Genomic DNA, 16,692 nt, shown 5'->3' on the forward strand with positions numbered 1-16,692 from the left:
CATAGATAAAGGGGATGTGGGAGGAAATTAGAGCACCCAGATGAAATCAAAGTGTTCACAGGGAGAACATGCACGTCCACACAACTATCATTCAAAAGTCAGAATTGAATCCAGGTCTCTGACATGACAAGGTAATGGCTTCACTGCCTACATCTCTGAGCTTCCTCAAGTGACCCAAGCTTATATGACCAAATCAGATATGTCTCAGCTAAGAAGGGGAAAATCCATTTAGCTTCTGAGGAACAGGTTACAAATTTTCACACAAAATCCTGTGCACAGTGTTAATTAGCAATTTCGAAATAAAAACTAATAGCAGAAAGTTGGTAAAAATACAAATTAGAATTGTTGATTTCTTCACAAATATCTGAGCAGAAATATTCATTTTTCTTTTACATGTTTAATATAGGAGCTCCAAGATCGGATTGATGAGCTCCAGTCTGAATTACAAGCATATCAGACACGGGGGAATGGCTTTAAACAGTTGGTAGCAAGTTCTCTGTCAGAGGAAATGGAGAGGAAGAATGATATGGGAGACTGTGATCCAGGTACTATGCCAAGCTTGGGTTGATTTTTTTTTAAACTGATTTGGAGACTTCCGACTTGATTGTTTTAGCCATCCATTAAAAAGTATGTTTATGATATAAGGGAGTTCTATATAAGGGTATTCTAATCACTGAATTAAATTATAATTAGCTTTTGTTCAATTAAAATTATTTTTATTGTCATTGAATCATGAAGCTGATGCTGATATTGAACTGCAAATATAATTCATCTGGCATCACTTGTTCATTATTTAGTTAAACAGGAAGGTTTACAGATGCTGAGATTGTAGTGCAACACATGTATTGGAGAAACTCAGCAAGCCCAAGCCTGTAAACCTTTACTCCTCCCCTTGCTCCATCCTCCCTCCTTCCCCCACCTTTTTATTCAAGCACTTACCTGTTTTTGCTCACATCTTGTGAAAGACTCAGGTCCAAAAACGTCAGTAATACGTCTTTACCTTCTACGGACGCTGCGACACCTGCTGAGTTCCTCCAGCATTTCAGTGCTCTTACTCAAAAATTTGGTTACCCTTTACTTCCTCTAGATGGTGTGTGACCTGCTGAGTTTCTCCAGCACTTTTGTCTATTCCACTTTATGTAATTATTATTGTCTTGCACTCAACTAGCAATATTTCACATTAAATCAATGCTTTTTTGTCTTTGGGAGAGAAAACAATTAATTATCTCGGATTAGTCTATGTTGCCAGCTTCTGTCTCTTTCCTTTTCAGATTTTGGTCTTGAGGAATGCAATCTACCAAACATGAGTTTGGAAGCAGAAATGGCCATTGAACAAATTAAAGAGCAACATCATCAGACAATACATAGCTTGAAAGCTGAGTTTGAAGCAAAGGCAAGTAAACTAAAATAGAATAATTGGTTATCATTGAATAGATAGACATAAAATGTTCAGCAAAATTAATTGGCTCTTTAATGTATTCTGAATTAGTTATCTTGTTATATTTAGATACTTTGCTTATCAATATTAATTTCATCAAAAGAAAATGAGATTTGAGACTTTTTATGACAGTGCGACAAGTCAGATATCAAATTATTGTCAGAATGCATACACGACGTCGCATACAACCCTGAGAATTTTTTTCCTGTGGGCCAGGCAGAATTACCACATTGACAGTACAAAAAAAAACTGTACTCAATGTACAGTTGTAAACAACTGACTTTTTTTCTCCTCTGTATTGCACAATCAACAAAGTCACAAATAAGAGTCCTTAAATGTGTCCCTGATTGAGTTTGTTGTTGATAAGTCTGATAGTGGAGGGTACTGCTGTCCCTGAACCTGGTGGTGCAATTCTTTTGGCACTACACCTCTTTTCTGATGGTAGTAGCAAGAACAGAGCATGTACTGGGTGGTGTCGATCCTTTTTTTCACACCATAAACCACATTGACCATGATACATACATTTTCCTTTTCAAATATATACAGTGTCATTTTCTCCCATCCCACCCTCCCTACCTCCCCCCCATCCATTTAAAGTACAAAATCTAAGATACATTAAACCAGTCAAACAATGTTGTCATTCGATAAAAGTAAACAAGAAATTCCACTGAGTCAATTCTTTTCATTTCCTTCTCCTTTCGTTAATTTAGGTAGTGAATGTCCCTGGTAGGTTTTCTCTATTGTGTTTCATGTAAGGCTCCCATATTTGTTCAAATATTTCAATATTATTTCTTAAAACTATATGTTATTTTTTCTAATGGAATACATTTATTCATTTCTAAATACCATTGTTGTATTTTCAAATTATCTTCCAATTTCCAGGTTGACATAATACATTTTTTTGCTACGGCTAGAGCTATCTTAACAAATCTTTTTTGTGCATCATCCGAATCAATTCCAAATTCTTTGTTTTTTATGTTACTTAGGAGGAAGATCTCTGGATGTTTTGGTATATTGTTTTCTGTAATTTTATTTAATATCTGGTTTAGATCTTCCCAAAATTTTTCTACTTTCTCACATGTCCAGATTGCATGAATTGTTGTTCCCATTTCTTTTTTACATTGAAAACATCTGTCAGATACTGTTGGGTCCCATTTATTTAACTTTTGAGGTGTAATGTATAGCCTGTGTATCCAGTTATATTGTATAATACGTAACCTCATATTTATTGTATTTCTCATCGTTCCAGAACATAACGTCTCCCATGTTTCCTTTTTTATCTTTATATTTAAATCTTGTTCCCATTTTTGTTTAGTTTTACCATTTGTTTCCTCATTCTCCTTTTCTTGCAGTTTAATATACATATTTGTTATAAATCTTTTGATTATCATTGTATCTGTAATCACATATTCAAAGTTACTTCCCTCTGGTAACCTCAGACTGCTTCCTAATTTGTCCTTCAAGTAGGATCTCAATTGGTAATATGCCAGCACTGTATCTTGAGTTATATTGTATTTATCTTTCATTTGTTCAAAGGATAATAATCTATTTCCTGAAAAACAATTTTCTATTCTTTTGATCCCTTTTTTCTCCCATTCTCTAAAGGAAAGGTTATCTATTGTAAAAGGGAGTAACTTATTTTGCGTCAATATTAGTTTTGGTAATTGGTAATTTGTTTTATTCCTTTCTACATGAATCTTTTTCCAAATATTGAGTAGATGATGTAATACTGGAGAACTCCTACGTTGTACCAATTTTTCATCCCATTTATATAATATGTGTTCAGGTATCTTTTCCCCTATTTTATCTAGTTCTAATCTAGTCCAATCTGGCTTTTCCCTTGTTTGATAAAAATCTGATAGTTAACTTAATTGTGTGGCTCTATAATAATTTTTTAAGTTTGGCAGTTGTATGCCTCCTTGTTTATACCATTCTGTTAATTTATCTAGTGCTATCCTCGGTTTCCCCCCTTTCCATAAAAATTTCCTTATTATTTTCTTTAACTCCTTGAAGAATTTCTCTGTCAAGTTTATTGGCATTGCCTGAAATAGGTATAATATCCTTGGAAAAATGTTCATTTTAATACAGTTTATCCTTCCTATTAGTGTTAATGGTAAATCTTTCCAATGCTTTAAATCGTCCTGTAATTTTTTCATTAGTGGATAATAATTGAGTTTATATAGATGGCCGAGATTTTTATTTATTTGTATACCTAGGTATCTTATTGCTTGCATTTGCCATCTGAATGGTGATTCCTTCTTAAATTTTGAGAAATCCGCATTATTCATTGGCATTGCTTCACTTTTATTTACGTTAATCTTGTAACCCGACACTTCTCCATATTCCTTCAATTTCTTATATAATTCTTTTATTGATAGTTCTGGTTCTGTTAAATATACTATAACATCATCCGCAAATAAACTGATTTTATATTCCTTGTCTTTTATTTTTATCCCTTTTATATTATTTCCTGTTCTTATCAATTCTGCTAGTGGTTCTATAGCTAACGCGAACAATAAGGGTGATGGTGGGCATCCCTGCCGTGTTGACCTGCTTAAGTTAAATTGCTTTGATATATATCCATTTACTGTCACTTATGCCAATGGCCCCTTATATAATGCTTTAATCCAATTAATATACTTCTCTGGTAAACTGAATTTTTGCAATACTTTGAATAAATAATTCCATTCTACTCTGTCAAAGGCCTTCTCTGCGTCTAAAGCAACTGCTACTGTTGGCGCTTTACTCCCTTCTACTGCATGAATTAAGTTAATAAATTTAAAAATATTGTCTGTTGTGCGTCTTTTTTTTAATAAATCCAGTTTGGTCTAGATTTACCATTTTAGGTACATACTCTGCTAATCTGTTTGCTAATAGTTTAGCTATTATCTTATAATCTGTGTTAAGTAATGATATTGGTCTATATGACACTGGTGTGAGTGGATCTTTCCCTTGCTTTAGTATTACTGTAATTATTGCTGTTTTACATGAATCTGGTAAGCTTTGTGTTTTATCAATCTGGTTGATTACTTCCAGGAGGGGAGGAATTAATAAATCTTTAAATGTTTTATAGAATTCTATTGGGAATCCATCCTCTCCTGGTGTTTTATTATTTGGTAATTTTTTATTATCTCTTGTATTTCTACTATTTCAAATGGTTCTATTAATTTATTTTGTACCTCTATTTGTAATTTTGGTAGTTCAATTTTAGTTAAAAATTCATCTATTTTGCCTTCTTTCCCTTCGTTTTCAGATTGGTATAATTGTTCATAGGATTCTCTAAAGTTTTCCTTGATCTCCGTTGGATTATATGTGATTTGTTTGTCTTTTTTCCTTGATGCCAATACCATTTTCTTAGCTTGTTCTGTCTTAAGCTGCCATGCTAGAATTTTGTGCGTTTTTTCCCCTAGTTCATAATATTTCTGTTTTGTCTTCATTATGTTCTTCTCCACCTTATATGTTTGTAGTGTTTCATATTGTATTTTTTTATCTGCCAATTCTCTTCTTTTAGTTGTATCTTCCTTCATTGCTAATTCTTTTTCTATATTTACTATTTCCCTTTCCAACTGCTCTGTTTCCTGATTATAGTCCTTCTTCATCTTGATTACATAACTTATTATTTGCCCTCTAATTAACGCTTTCATTGCATCCCATAGTTTAAACTTATCTTTCACTGATTCCGTATTTATTTCAAAATACATTTTAATTTGTCTTTGAATGAATTCTCTAAAATCCTGCCTTTTAAGTAGCATGGAGTTTAATCTCCATCTATACATTCTTGGAGGGATGTCCTCTAACTCTATTGTCAATATCAAGGGTGAATGGTCCGATAATATTCTAGCTTTATATTCTGTTTTTCTTACTCTATCTTGCATACGAGCTGATAACAAAAATAGGTCTATTCTTGAGTATGTTTTATGTCTACCCGAATAATATGAATATTCCTTTTAATTTGGGTGTTGTTTCCTCCATATATCCAAAAGTTGCATTTCTTTCATCGATTTAATTATAAATTTGGTTACTTTGTTCTTTCTGTTAATTTTTTTCCCAGTTTTGTCCATATTTGAATCCAAATTCAGGTTGAAATCCCCTCCTATTAATATGTTCCCTTGCGTATCTGCTATCTTCAAAAAAATATCTTGCATAAACTTTTGATCTTCTTCGTTAGGTGAATATATATTGAGTCGATTCCAAAACTCCAAATATATCTGACATTTTATCATTACATATCTCCCTGCTGGATCTATTATTTCCTCTTTTATTTTAATTGGCACATTTTTACTGATTAATATAGCTACATCTCTTGCTTTTGAATTATACAACGCTGCTGTTACATGTCCTACCCAATCTCTCTTTAATTTCTTGTGCTCCAATTCAGTTAAATGTGTTTCTTGCACAAATGCTATATCAATTTTTTCTTTTTTCAGTAAATTTAGCAGTTTCTTCCTTTTGATTTGGTTATGTATTCCGTTAATATTTAAAGTCATATATTTCAGCGTAGCCATTTCATACTTTGTTTATCTTCCCTTTCCGTTTTTCCATCATCACCTTTCCTTCTTATCCATTTCTGCTTTCTTGTTTTGAACACTTTATAAGACAACATTTCTAAAACATCAAACATTTTCCTTATTCTCCTATTTAAAACTTCTTTAACCTCATTCTCCCCTCCCCCTCCTGAGTTGCCCTTTATCCCTTGTCGGGCAACCACATCTCCCCTCTCCATTTGGATTTGCGAATTCACTCGCAAACGTCAACTGATTTTGCAGTGACCGTGATTCCTCCCTACCCAGCCCCCCCCCCGGAAAAGATTTCAATTTTCATATGTAACAAAGGTCACTCTTTTAATTCCCTCCTTAGTCCCTCTATTCCCTTTCCCTCCCTTATTAATTCTTGTCTATACTCTATATATTTTCCTCTAAATACGGATACATTCATGTATACACACTATATATACACACATATACCCCTATACACACATACATATAGTTCGTGTTCATTTTTACTCTCATTACATGTCTTCATCTCTCTGCTTGTTTTGTAGTTGTTCTGCAAATTTTCTTGCTTCCTCTGGATCCGAGAATAGTCTGTTTTGTTGCCCTGGAATAACTATTTTAAGTACCGCTGGGTACTTTAACATAAATTTATATCCTTTTTTCCATAAAATCATTTTTGCTGTATTGAACTCCTTCCTCTTCTTCAGGAGTTCAAAACTTATGTCTGGATAGAAAAAATTTTTTGACCTTTATATTCCAGTGGCTTTTTGTCTTCTCTTACTTTCTTCATTGCTTTCTCCAATATATTTTCTCTTGTTGTATATCTTAAGAATTTTACTAAAATGGATCTTGGTTTTTGCTGCGGTTGTGGTTTCGGGGCTAAAGTTCAATGTGCCCTCTCTATTTCCATTTCTTCCTGTAATTCTGGTCTTCCTAGGACCCTGGGGATCCAATCTTTTATAAATTCTCTCATATTCTTGCCTTCTTCATCTTCCTTAAGGCCCACTATCTTTATATTATTTCTTCTATTATAGTTTTCTATTATATCTATCTGCTGAGCTAATAGCTCATGTGCCTCTTTAACTTTTTTATTAGATTCTTCTAATTTCTCTTTTAAGTCCTCTACTTCCATTTCTACAATTATTTCTCATTCTTCCATATTTTCCACTCTTTTTCCTATCTCTGACATGACCATTTCTATTTTATTCATTTTTTCTTCTGCATTCTTAATTCTTCTTTTTATCTCATTAAATTCTTGTAATTGCCATTCTTTCACTGATTCCATATATTCTTTAAAAAAAGATATATCCATTATCTTGCCTTTCTCTTCTTCTTCCATTTCTTTCTGTTCTTCTTCTTCCTCTGGGTTGACCATCTGTTGTTTCCTTGTTTTCTTTTTATCCTCTTCTTTCTTGTTGTTGTTATTTTCTGTGTTCTGCACCTGCTGCTGTGCTGCAGGTGTCTCTCTCAGCTGTGGAGATCGACTCCGCAGCTGTTCCCCCCTCCCGTCAGTGTGTTTTTTTTCATGCGCATCACGCATGCGCGAGGAGTCGCGCATGTGCGGTTGCGCACTTTTACTTGGCTCTGTGAGCCATTTTTGTAGTCCCGAGCCCGGGACTTTCACTGACCTGAGGGAGCGGGCTTCTCTCTCCGCGGCGGGCCTCTTCGGACAGGTAAGGCCTTCACCTTCTTCTTCCGACGTTCTTTCTTCCTCTTTTCTTCCCGTTGTTTTCGACTTTTCTCTCTTCGCTGCCATTTTCTTCTCACCTTTATTTTTACTTTGTTGTAAATTTTAATCTTGTACCTTTGTGCTTTGTGTGTTTTTTTTTTTAACTTTTCGGGAGAGGGCTGGAATTCCCTGACCGGCCACTACTCCATCACGTGACTCCTCCCTGGTGTCGATCCTTGATGATTGCTGTTGCTCTCCAATGACTGCATTCCCTGTAGATGTTCTCAATGGTGGAAAAGGGTTCGTCTGTGATGTCCTGGGCTGTATCCACTACATTTTGCAAGGCTTTATACTTGGGGTATTGGTGTCCACATATCTGACAGGGATGCAGTCAGTCAGCACACCTCTAGAAATTTGCCAAGGTTTCTAGTGTCATATCAAGCCTCCGCAAACTCCTGAGGAAGTTGAGGTACTGACGTGCTTTCTTCACAATGCCGTTAGTGTGTTGGCTCCAGGAAAAATCCTCCAAGATAGTGACACCTGAGAACTTGCATTTGCTTACCTTCTCCACCTCTGATTTTCCCCCCAATGATCACTGGATCATACACCTCTGCATTTTCCCTCTCTGAAGTCAACAATCAGTTCCTTGGTTTTGGTGACATTGAGTGTGAGATTACTGTTGGTGCACCATTCAGTCAAGTTTTCAATCTCCCTCCTGCATGCCGACTCATCACCTCTTTTTGTACAGCCCACTACCATGGTATCCTCGTCGAATTTGTAGGTGGTTTTTGTTGTACTGAGCCCCACAGTCTTAGGTAATTCTGATCATTACTGATCAGAATAAAATCTATTCATTTTCTGGTTTCCTGTTGTCAGATTCAGTTACCCGATTTTTAAATAGCCAGATCTTTCATGATTGCAATACTTGTTCGAATGCTGTTGTTTCTGATCCTTACATTTGAGAGTTTGAGTCAACTAGGGTAGGGAAGAGTTTGAGATGTGTTTGTGTCTGTGCATACTTGTTCAAGCACTATGTCTGTGACCAAATTAACAGTGCGCTAAATGTCTGGCTTATTTGTCCTTTTCAGGTCAATTATTATGAGGAACAAATGGAAGAAACAAGGGTTAAATATGAAATGGAGAAGGAGGGTGCTAACCAGGTACACAATAACGAGATTGCAAAAATGAAAGAAGAGATGAAAGAACTCGAAAACCATGTTTCACATCTTCAAAGAGAAACTGAGACGATTAAAAACCTACAGCATTCAACAGAATGGAAGCATAGAGAAGAGAAGAATGAATTAGAGTACAGATTTAACATAGATAAAGCACAGTTAGAAGAGCAGTTAAGGCAGGAACATGAAACAATCCAAAGTAAAATGGAAGAAACAAGCCACACTCTCTGCAAAGAGAGGGAAGAATTGTTAGAAAGGCTGAATGTCACCGAAGTGCAAATGGAAGTTCAAAGAAAGGAACTGAGGGAAGCATTCCGACAGGAAAAAATGGAGCTAGAGCAGGCCTACTCCAGGCAAATTTCTGAACTGACTGAAAACCTTCAGCATGAGAAAGAAGAGTTGCAACGGAATCTTCTCTATAACAATCAAAATGAGCTCCTACAGGAAAGGTGAGAATTTTGGAGAGGATTTGCTGCAGAAAATGTAAATATCCATCAGTTATTACATACTGAACTTAATTCTTTTTAATTAAGTGAATTTTCATAATTGTGAAATCTCTGATTTCTTTCAGTGTGAGCACAATTAATTTTCTCATCCAATTTTATTTGAATTTAAACATCAAAATATTTTTATATGTACATTTTTCTGATATTATTCTAAAAATAGTTCACAAGCAGCTAGTATTACCATAACTTTGATCCTATCTTGATAATTTCCTTCCTTCCTCTTCTCAATTAAAAAAAAACTTTTTACAAATTTGTCTTTGATTTAATGCACAAAACCATATGATAGTATTTTTGTAGTTTCGGGATCTCCATGCTATCCTTAATTGCCCTTGAGTAGGTGATGATGAGCCATCACCTTCAAACACTGCAGGCTTTCTGATGAAGCTACTTTCATGAGTTTGGTAGGGAATTCCAGGATGTACACACAATAATGGTGAAGGATGAGCAATATATAGTAAAATCCCATTATCTGAAATTCATGCAACCAATAGCCTCAAGTAACCAGCAAAACAGTTGCAGAAAAATAAACAGATAAAAACAAAAGTTTAAAATTGGCACCCCTCCGAGTTAGTTTGCCAATCCAAGCAGCGCCTAATCTCAAGCAACTGGAAGATTCACTTATCCAGCATCTATCAATCCCCATAGGTGCTGGATACTGGGGATTTTATTGTATTCCCGAGTCAGAATGGTGTGTTCCATCATATACATGCTGACCTTGCCTTCCAGGATGGAATAGGGCCTTGGGTTTGGGGGTTAGTTTTCGGAAGAGCTTCCATCTATTGAACGCCATTTTGATGCTAACACATGTGCAATCCTGAATTGCAGTTGCCCTGAAATGACTTCTAATGCTTTGTCTATAAAAGCATGGTGCAATGATACATGTGGATGGTACTGTGACATTGGCTCCATTATTTCCTCATTTCTTCCTCGGTTTTGAGAAACTGGCACTATTTGTGATAATCTCACTTTTGCTTCCCCTCTTGAGATCATTTTTTAAAAATATTTGCATTTATTTGTCACCTAGAAAAAGTATGGAAGATGAATTTAACCAGAAAATTTCTGTGATGGAAGCCCAGTTTGCAAAGGAGCAGCAGACATTCATAATTAAACTCAAAGCAGAAACCTGTGAACTTGAAGAAAAATATCAACAAGAACTTCAGGATCTTGAAAAACAACTTGATGAAGAGAAAGGCCAATGGGAATTTGAAAAAGAAGAGCTTTTACAGGAAAATGAAGAAGAAAAAGAAACGCTGAAGGCAATGCTGAAGGAAGAAAAGGCCCTGTTTTCTAAGACTTTAGCTGAGGAGAAAGACAGACTGGAGAAAGCCTCCAAAGACGAATTAAATAAAGTAGCTTTTAAACATCAACGGCTTCAGAAGGAACTGGAAGAATTAAAAGCTACTACCTCAAAAACAGAAAGTATTTTGAGAAATGAAATTATCAGCTTAAGGAAAGAATTACATTTACAGAAGAATGAAGAACAAGTAGTTAAGTTTCAAGGGAAGGCAGATCAATCCCCTGTGTTTATTGAGCAGGTAGAATCTGAAAGGGAGAAAGCAGTCCTGAAACCAGAGAATGTTAGATTGGAAGAGAAATGTGGGATGACTTCCGATCAACTTGAACTTTCACGTGGAGCACCTGAAAGTAAAAATGAAGAATGTTCTGAAATCTGTTGTCTGCAAGAGCGCAAGCGTACTGTTGACGAAAAGCTGCAGGTCAACAATGTATTGGAAGGAGAGAATATAAAGACATCGTCTTCTGGCGAGATGCCTCAACTGGAAGGAGAAACAATGCTACCATCAAAGATAGTGTATGAGGAAATTAGGAACGAAAATGCAGAGTCAAGAACTGAATTTTTAGAGCAAAACAAAAATATAGAGGAAGTGAAAGACAAAGCACCAGACTGCTTAAGGCTGCAAGAAGTTAATGATCAACTTAAAAGAGAAAAGGAAGAAATAATGAAGGTAAACTTCGAATTTCAAGAAAAGGTTGAAAAGCTGCAAGGCAAGGTAACAGCTCTCACACATTCAGAGGCTAAGTGCAAGCTTTCTGAGAAAGAAATCAGGTTAGAAAATTTGGGACTAAAAGAGAAGATAAAAGAACTGGAAGAGAAAGTATTGGATGTCTCTGACTTACAGAAAACAATTGATTTGTTTAAAAATGAAAATACTGAAACAACAAGGAGGAAAGTAGAATTTCAAGAAAGGATTGAACAATTGCAAGAGACTATTGGGGTTCTCACCGTGAGGTGCGAGGTGTCTCTGAAAGAGTTAGCAGAAGTAAGATTGCAAAATATATATTTGCAAGAGAGTAAAATGGCATTAGAATCAAAAACTCTGGAACTTTCAAATTTACAAAAAGCGTTTGAGTTGCTAAAAACTGAAAAATTCGAAATGGAGAAAGAATGGGTCAAACTTGAAGAAAGGGCAAAACTGTTCCAGGACAAAGAAAAGGCACTTACAAAGTTGGAAGGGGCACATGAAGAGTCTGAGAAGGAAATCGTAAGATTACAAGCTCTGAACACAAACCTACAAGAAAAGATCAAACACCTAGAAGAGAAAGTTGCATCCATTTCAGAACTCTACAAGAGAATTTCTCAAATTGACGGAGAGAATACTGAATTAAAAGTTGTTGTCACAACGTTGCAGGATCAAATTAATCAACTGCATGCTCGAATGAATAGGTAATGATTATGCTAGTCTCATTGAATTTTAGTAAATTCCCAATCCTTGTGATAAATGTCAAATGATTAAAACATATGATTAAATATTTCCAATACTTTTTTTCCCAAAATGCCTGGACAGCTGACATCTGTGAAATGTGGTAAGATGGATACAATAATGGTTTAAGGTGGTGCATTTTTAGTTAAAATTACATGACGATTTATTTACTGGATTCTGAGGGCGAGATTTTACATTAATTGATTAATGAGTGACTGGAGGCTTATCCTTAAAGCATGTTTTGTTCTTATTTGAAAGAATTTATTTCTATAGATTGCTGTGAAAGCTTATTCTGCTTTGAGTTGCATCAATTTTAAAAATTGCAACTGTGTCATTAAATAACTAATGGTTGCTTTTAGTGAAATTGTTGCCATATAGGTAGTAACTCTGTTTTGATATCAATAATTTTGCAAAGTTTCTTAGTTTTTTTGCTTCAGAATTTGCTGACATGACTGTCATTATAAAATTGAAAGGTCCTCGCAGGATGTTTGAAATTGAGTTGGTAGTTTAAGGAGCAGGGGAAATCATTATTTTTCTCTAGCTTTGTTCATCCAAGAATATTTCAAGCCTAAATTAAATTTGCAAAATGGGCAAAATAAATTATTATATTCTTAATTTGTTTACGCAACAATCAAATTAAGATTATGAAGATACAGTTTGTTTTATTGCTGGTTTTTTAAATCCGCGAACATTCAATACTATTTACTTTGGATCTATATGCATATTAGGAAACCTGTTAATCAATAATGTAGTCCAAAAATTTTATTATAAATGAAATTAATTAATAGTAAGGATGGATTGGATTAGATAGATTAAGATTGGATCTCTCAATGGGGAAAATCTAAATTTAATTCCATTTTACCTACAAAATACAGGATTAACCTACATGTTCACTCAAAGCATGAGTGAAAAATAATTTTGTTAAAGAAAATTCTTGGTAGCATATGATGCTAAATAAATGCACCACCTTGTTTTATTATTCAAAAGCATGACAGATTAGTGAATGTTGAGGTGTTGACTTCTTGCACTATTTGGAAAAAATTGCACCAATGCATGTGTGGTCATCCTGCACACAGTCCTTCTTGCATGTTCACACCTTGTCCCAAAATAAAAAAAATATGCACATGACTGCACATTTAGTATAGAGTTAGTTACAGGATAAATAGTTTAACATTAGCTTTTCCATTTTCTCATGTGTTGTGTTTATATTTACATGATCACAATATAAATGCATTCTAAAACAAGCCATGTAAAAGTGATTGTTATTTATTTGTAATTGGCAAGACATGAGGCACAATTGGTATGATTATGCCTGTCATCTTTAACTAATGGAAAGCAGTTCTCTGAAAATCAGAAGGCTGTGGGTTCAAATCCCACTCAATCTAAATTGATGTTCTTTGGAGTTCAAAAGGGAAAGCTATGTTAAACAAAGAGCTGCGGAGACCTCTTACGTAGTCATGAAAGATGCATTTTCATAAACCATTTCAGTGCTGTATGATTTTATTTTGCTGGTGCCATCTATTTGGAAGAACTGTCTGATCACTGCCTTGTTCTTTCTCCAATTTTTGTCTTTTTTTAACATAGATGTAAAAATGCTTTAAAAGTTCCCATTATTTCCAAATAATACCAATTCATTGCATAAAACTCATTTTCATTTTCCACTTTATTGTCAGTTCTCTCAAAATTGTCTTTGGTTACAAGGCCTTCCAGCATGAAAATTCCTCCCTTTTACTCTGTAAAAATACTTACAAATTTTTGAGTCATACAGCATGGAAACAGATCCTTTTGGCCCAACCTGCCTGCGCCATCCAAAGTGTCCCACCCACACTTGGCTCACTTGCCTTGTGTTTGTCCTATATAACTTGAACCCTAACTTATCCATATAATCACTCAAATGTTTCTTAAACATTGCAATGCCTCAACACCTCCTTTGGCAGCTTGTTCCATACACCCACCCCCGCACTTTGTGCAATTAAAAAAAATTACCATCAGGTTCCTATTAAATCTTCCCCTCACCTTAAACTTGTGTCCTCTAGTTCTTGAATTCCCCTTCTCTGAGCAAAAGACTGTATGTTCATTCAGCTTAGTCCTTTTATTTGAACATAATATTAAATTTGCATTTAACATCTTCTGTTTATATAGCCATAAAACAATTACAGCACAGAAACAGGTAATTACGGCCCTTCTAGTCCGTGCAGAAACTCTTACACTCTCCTCGTCCCACTCGCCTGCACTCTTCCCATAACCCACCATGCCCTTTCCATCCATATAGCTACCCACTTTTTTCTTATAAGATAATATTTTACGTGCCTCAACTCTCTGAGTAAAGAAACTTCCTCTTATGCTACGCCTAAACTTTTGCCCCCTAGCTCTCAGCTCATGTCCTCTAGTTTGAATCTCCCCTATCCTCAATGGAAAAAGTCTATCCACATCTACTCTATCTACCCCCCTCAAAATTTTAAAATCCTCTATCAAATCCCCCCTCAGCCTTCTATGCTCCAAGGAATAAAGACATAACTTATTTAACGTTTCTCCATAACTGTGCTGGAACCCTGCTATTATTCTGGAGAATCTTCTCTGTACTATCTCTTTGTTCATATCCTTTCTATAATTTGGTGACCAGAACTGAACACAATATTCCAAATTTGGCCTCACTAATGCCTTGTACAATTTTAACATTACCTCCCAACTCTTGTACTCTGTGCTCTGATTTATAAAGGCCACAATTCCTAAGGCCTTCTTCACTACCCTATCCACCTGAGATTCCACCTTCAGGGAACTGTGTACTATTATTCTTAGATCTCTCTCTGTTCAAATGCCCTACCATTCACCATGTATATTCTGTTTTGATTAGTCCTATCAAAATGTATCACCTCACATTTGTCAGCATTAAACTCCATTTGCCAACTTTCAGCCCATTCTTCTAACTTGCCCAAATCTCTCTTCAAGCTTTGGAAGACACTAAATTCATATCTGTAATAATAAATGAAGGCATGATTTTATTCTAGTAAATTTCCATTGTGACATTTGACAGCCTTCCTAAAATGTAGTGGTCAAAAATGGACACAACAAATAATTGGGGCCTAACCAGTGATTTAGAAAAGTTTCATGCATGTTTTTTCAGTTGCTTGCTTTTCTTTTTGTCCGCCTGCCCCATAACAGAACAGAGTTGCTCAAGTAATGACGATCTTTTCTATTTAATCCATAGTAGTGAATCCAAAGAACTCGCTGATGAGAGTGATATATTGAAAGATCAGAAGACCACACTGAAGGAGGAAGGAGACTATCATTTGAAGATCCTTGAAATGAATGGAGCACAACAAGAATTAATGTAAGGTGCTTCAGAAGCCTCATCCTTAATGTGTCAAGTTAGATGAAAAAAGCAGCATAGAGTTTGTGGCCAGCTGCAAGCTCAACATTAAGCTTCCACTCACCTCTTATAGTTCCAATGAAAGGCCACAGCACCTGCAGGACAACACCCTGTCGTGTGAGAAGGGCTTCTGTGTGTGTGTCATTGAGTGGTGGAGCTGTCAGGGCAAGCTCAGTCCACAACAATACTGAAAACTGACAGCTGGTCAAAGCCATACCCTCAGACTGCCAAATGCAAAAGTTTTAAGGATAGCAGACAGAAACATTGAATAGTTTCTTGGTAGATTTTTTTTTAATATTTAAAAAACTTAACTTCTCAAAAGAAAAAACTTAAAAATATTTTTGAGTGAAACACGAAAGTCTGCAGGTGCTGTGATTGTAGTAAAAACTCAAAAATGCTGGAGGAGCTCCATGGGTCTCTCAGTGCTGCTGAGTTCCTCCAGCATTTTTGTATTTTTCTTATCATACGGTAAAAATGTTTAAATAAGCTCAAATAAATAAAATAGTCCCATGAAGAGATTCTCTGTTAATGATGTCAGTGGAGAAGAACTCCAATCTAAACTGGAGGGGAGTTTCAGCAATTTTGTATTCCCAGAATGGGCTTCTTTATGATTATAATGTCATAGAGTAGGTGAGAAACTTTGAATACCTATCAACCAACTTGTATGTGTATTAAGTGGAAATTCAAAGCATTTCTGTCACTTACAAGGAGAAATTCCAGCAGTTATGCACGTAATTAACAGCATTCCCCTCCCCCCACAAAAAAATTGTAATGATGCCATTTATGTTTTATCATAAATGGCATCATTACATGTAATTATTGTAGATTTGCTTTTTTGTAAACTTGGTTTTACATTTGTATTTGAATTCTAGTAGAATCATTGAAGCTTTCAGCTTACAAACAAGCCTTGCGATCCACCTCCTCTATGTCAAGCTTGATGTATGTCTGTACTAATCCCATTTGCCCTACTCTTTTCCTAAGTATCAGTTCAAGCACCTTTTAAACATTGTAATTGTATCTGACTCCACTACCTTTTTGGCAGCTCACTAACCTCTACATAAAAAAAATCCTTCAGGTCTCCTATAAATTGTTTTCCTCTTGCCTTAACTCTGTCCACCAGCTCTCGATGTTCCTGCCCCAAGAAAAAATAACTTTCCCCTCTCTGCCCCTCATAATTTTATAACTGACTATTATATCATTCTTCATTCAAGTGTACATCACCTTTGTCCTTCAGAATCTTCTCTGTTAATTTCTTCTGAAATCTCACGTAATGGCTAATGAGGATATTAAAGTTTTATATTTTCATACTGCTATTCATTGT

At 35.4% G+C, this 16,692-nt stretch overlaps 1 protein-coding gene across 11 annotated transcripts in view; it reads left to right on the top strand.

Annotated features, from left to right (window-relative positions):
* nin (ninein (GSK3B interacting protein)) overlaps window positions 1-16,692 on the top strand; it is a 165,940-nt gene that overhangs the window by 126,270 nt on the left and 22,978 nt on the right. For 9 of the 11 annotated variants that reach the window (XR_011351382.1, XM_069917054.1, XM_069917056.1 and 6 more), the window contains 5 exons: window positions 407-545; window positions 1,272-1,393; window positions 8,689-9,224; window positions 10,306-11,964; window positions 15,210-15,332. Coding sequence is in view for 10 of the 11 variants with exons in the window: in XM_069917054.1 (XP_069773155.1) it covers window positions 407-545; window positions 1,272-1,393; window positions 8,689-9,224; window positions 10,306-11,964; window positions 15,210-15,332 (2,579 nt within the window). In the remaining variant the exon portion in view is untranslated. The remainder of the gene's footprint in view (window positions 1-406; window positions 546-1,271; window positions 1,394-8,688; window positions 9,225-10,305; window positions 11,965-15,209; window positions 15,333-16,692) is intronic. The other 2 variants (XM_069917058.1, XM_069917059.1) reach the window with 2 other exon arrangements.

Source organism: Narcine bancroftii, chromosome 2, assembly GCF_036971445.1.
Source record: "Narcine bancroftii isolate sNarBan1 chromosome 2, sNarBan1.hap1, whole genome shotgun sequence".
In the NCBI taxonomy this organism is placed as follows: Eukaryota; Metazoa; Chordata; class Chondrichthyes; order Torpediniformes; family Narcinidae; genus Narcine; species Narcine bancroftii.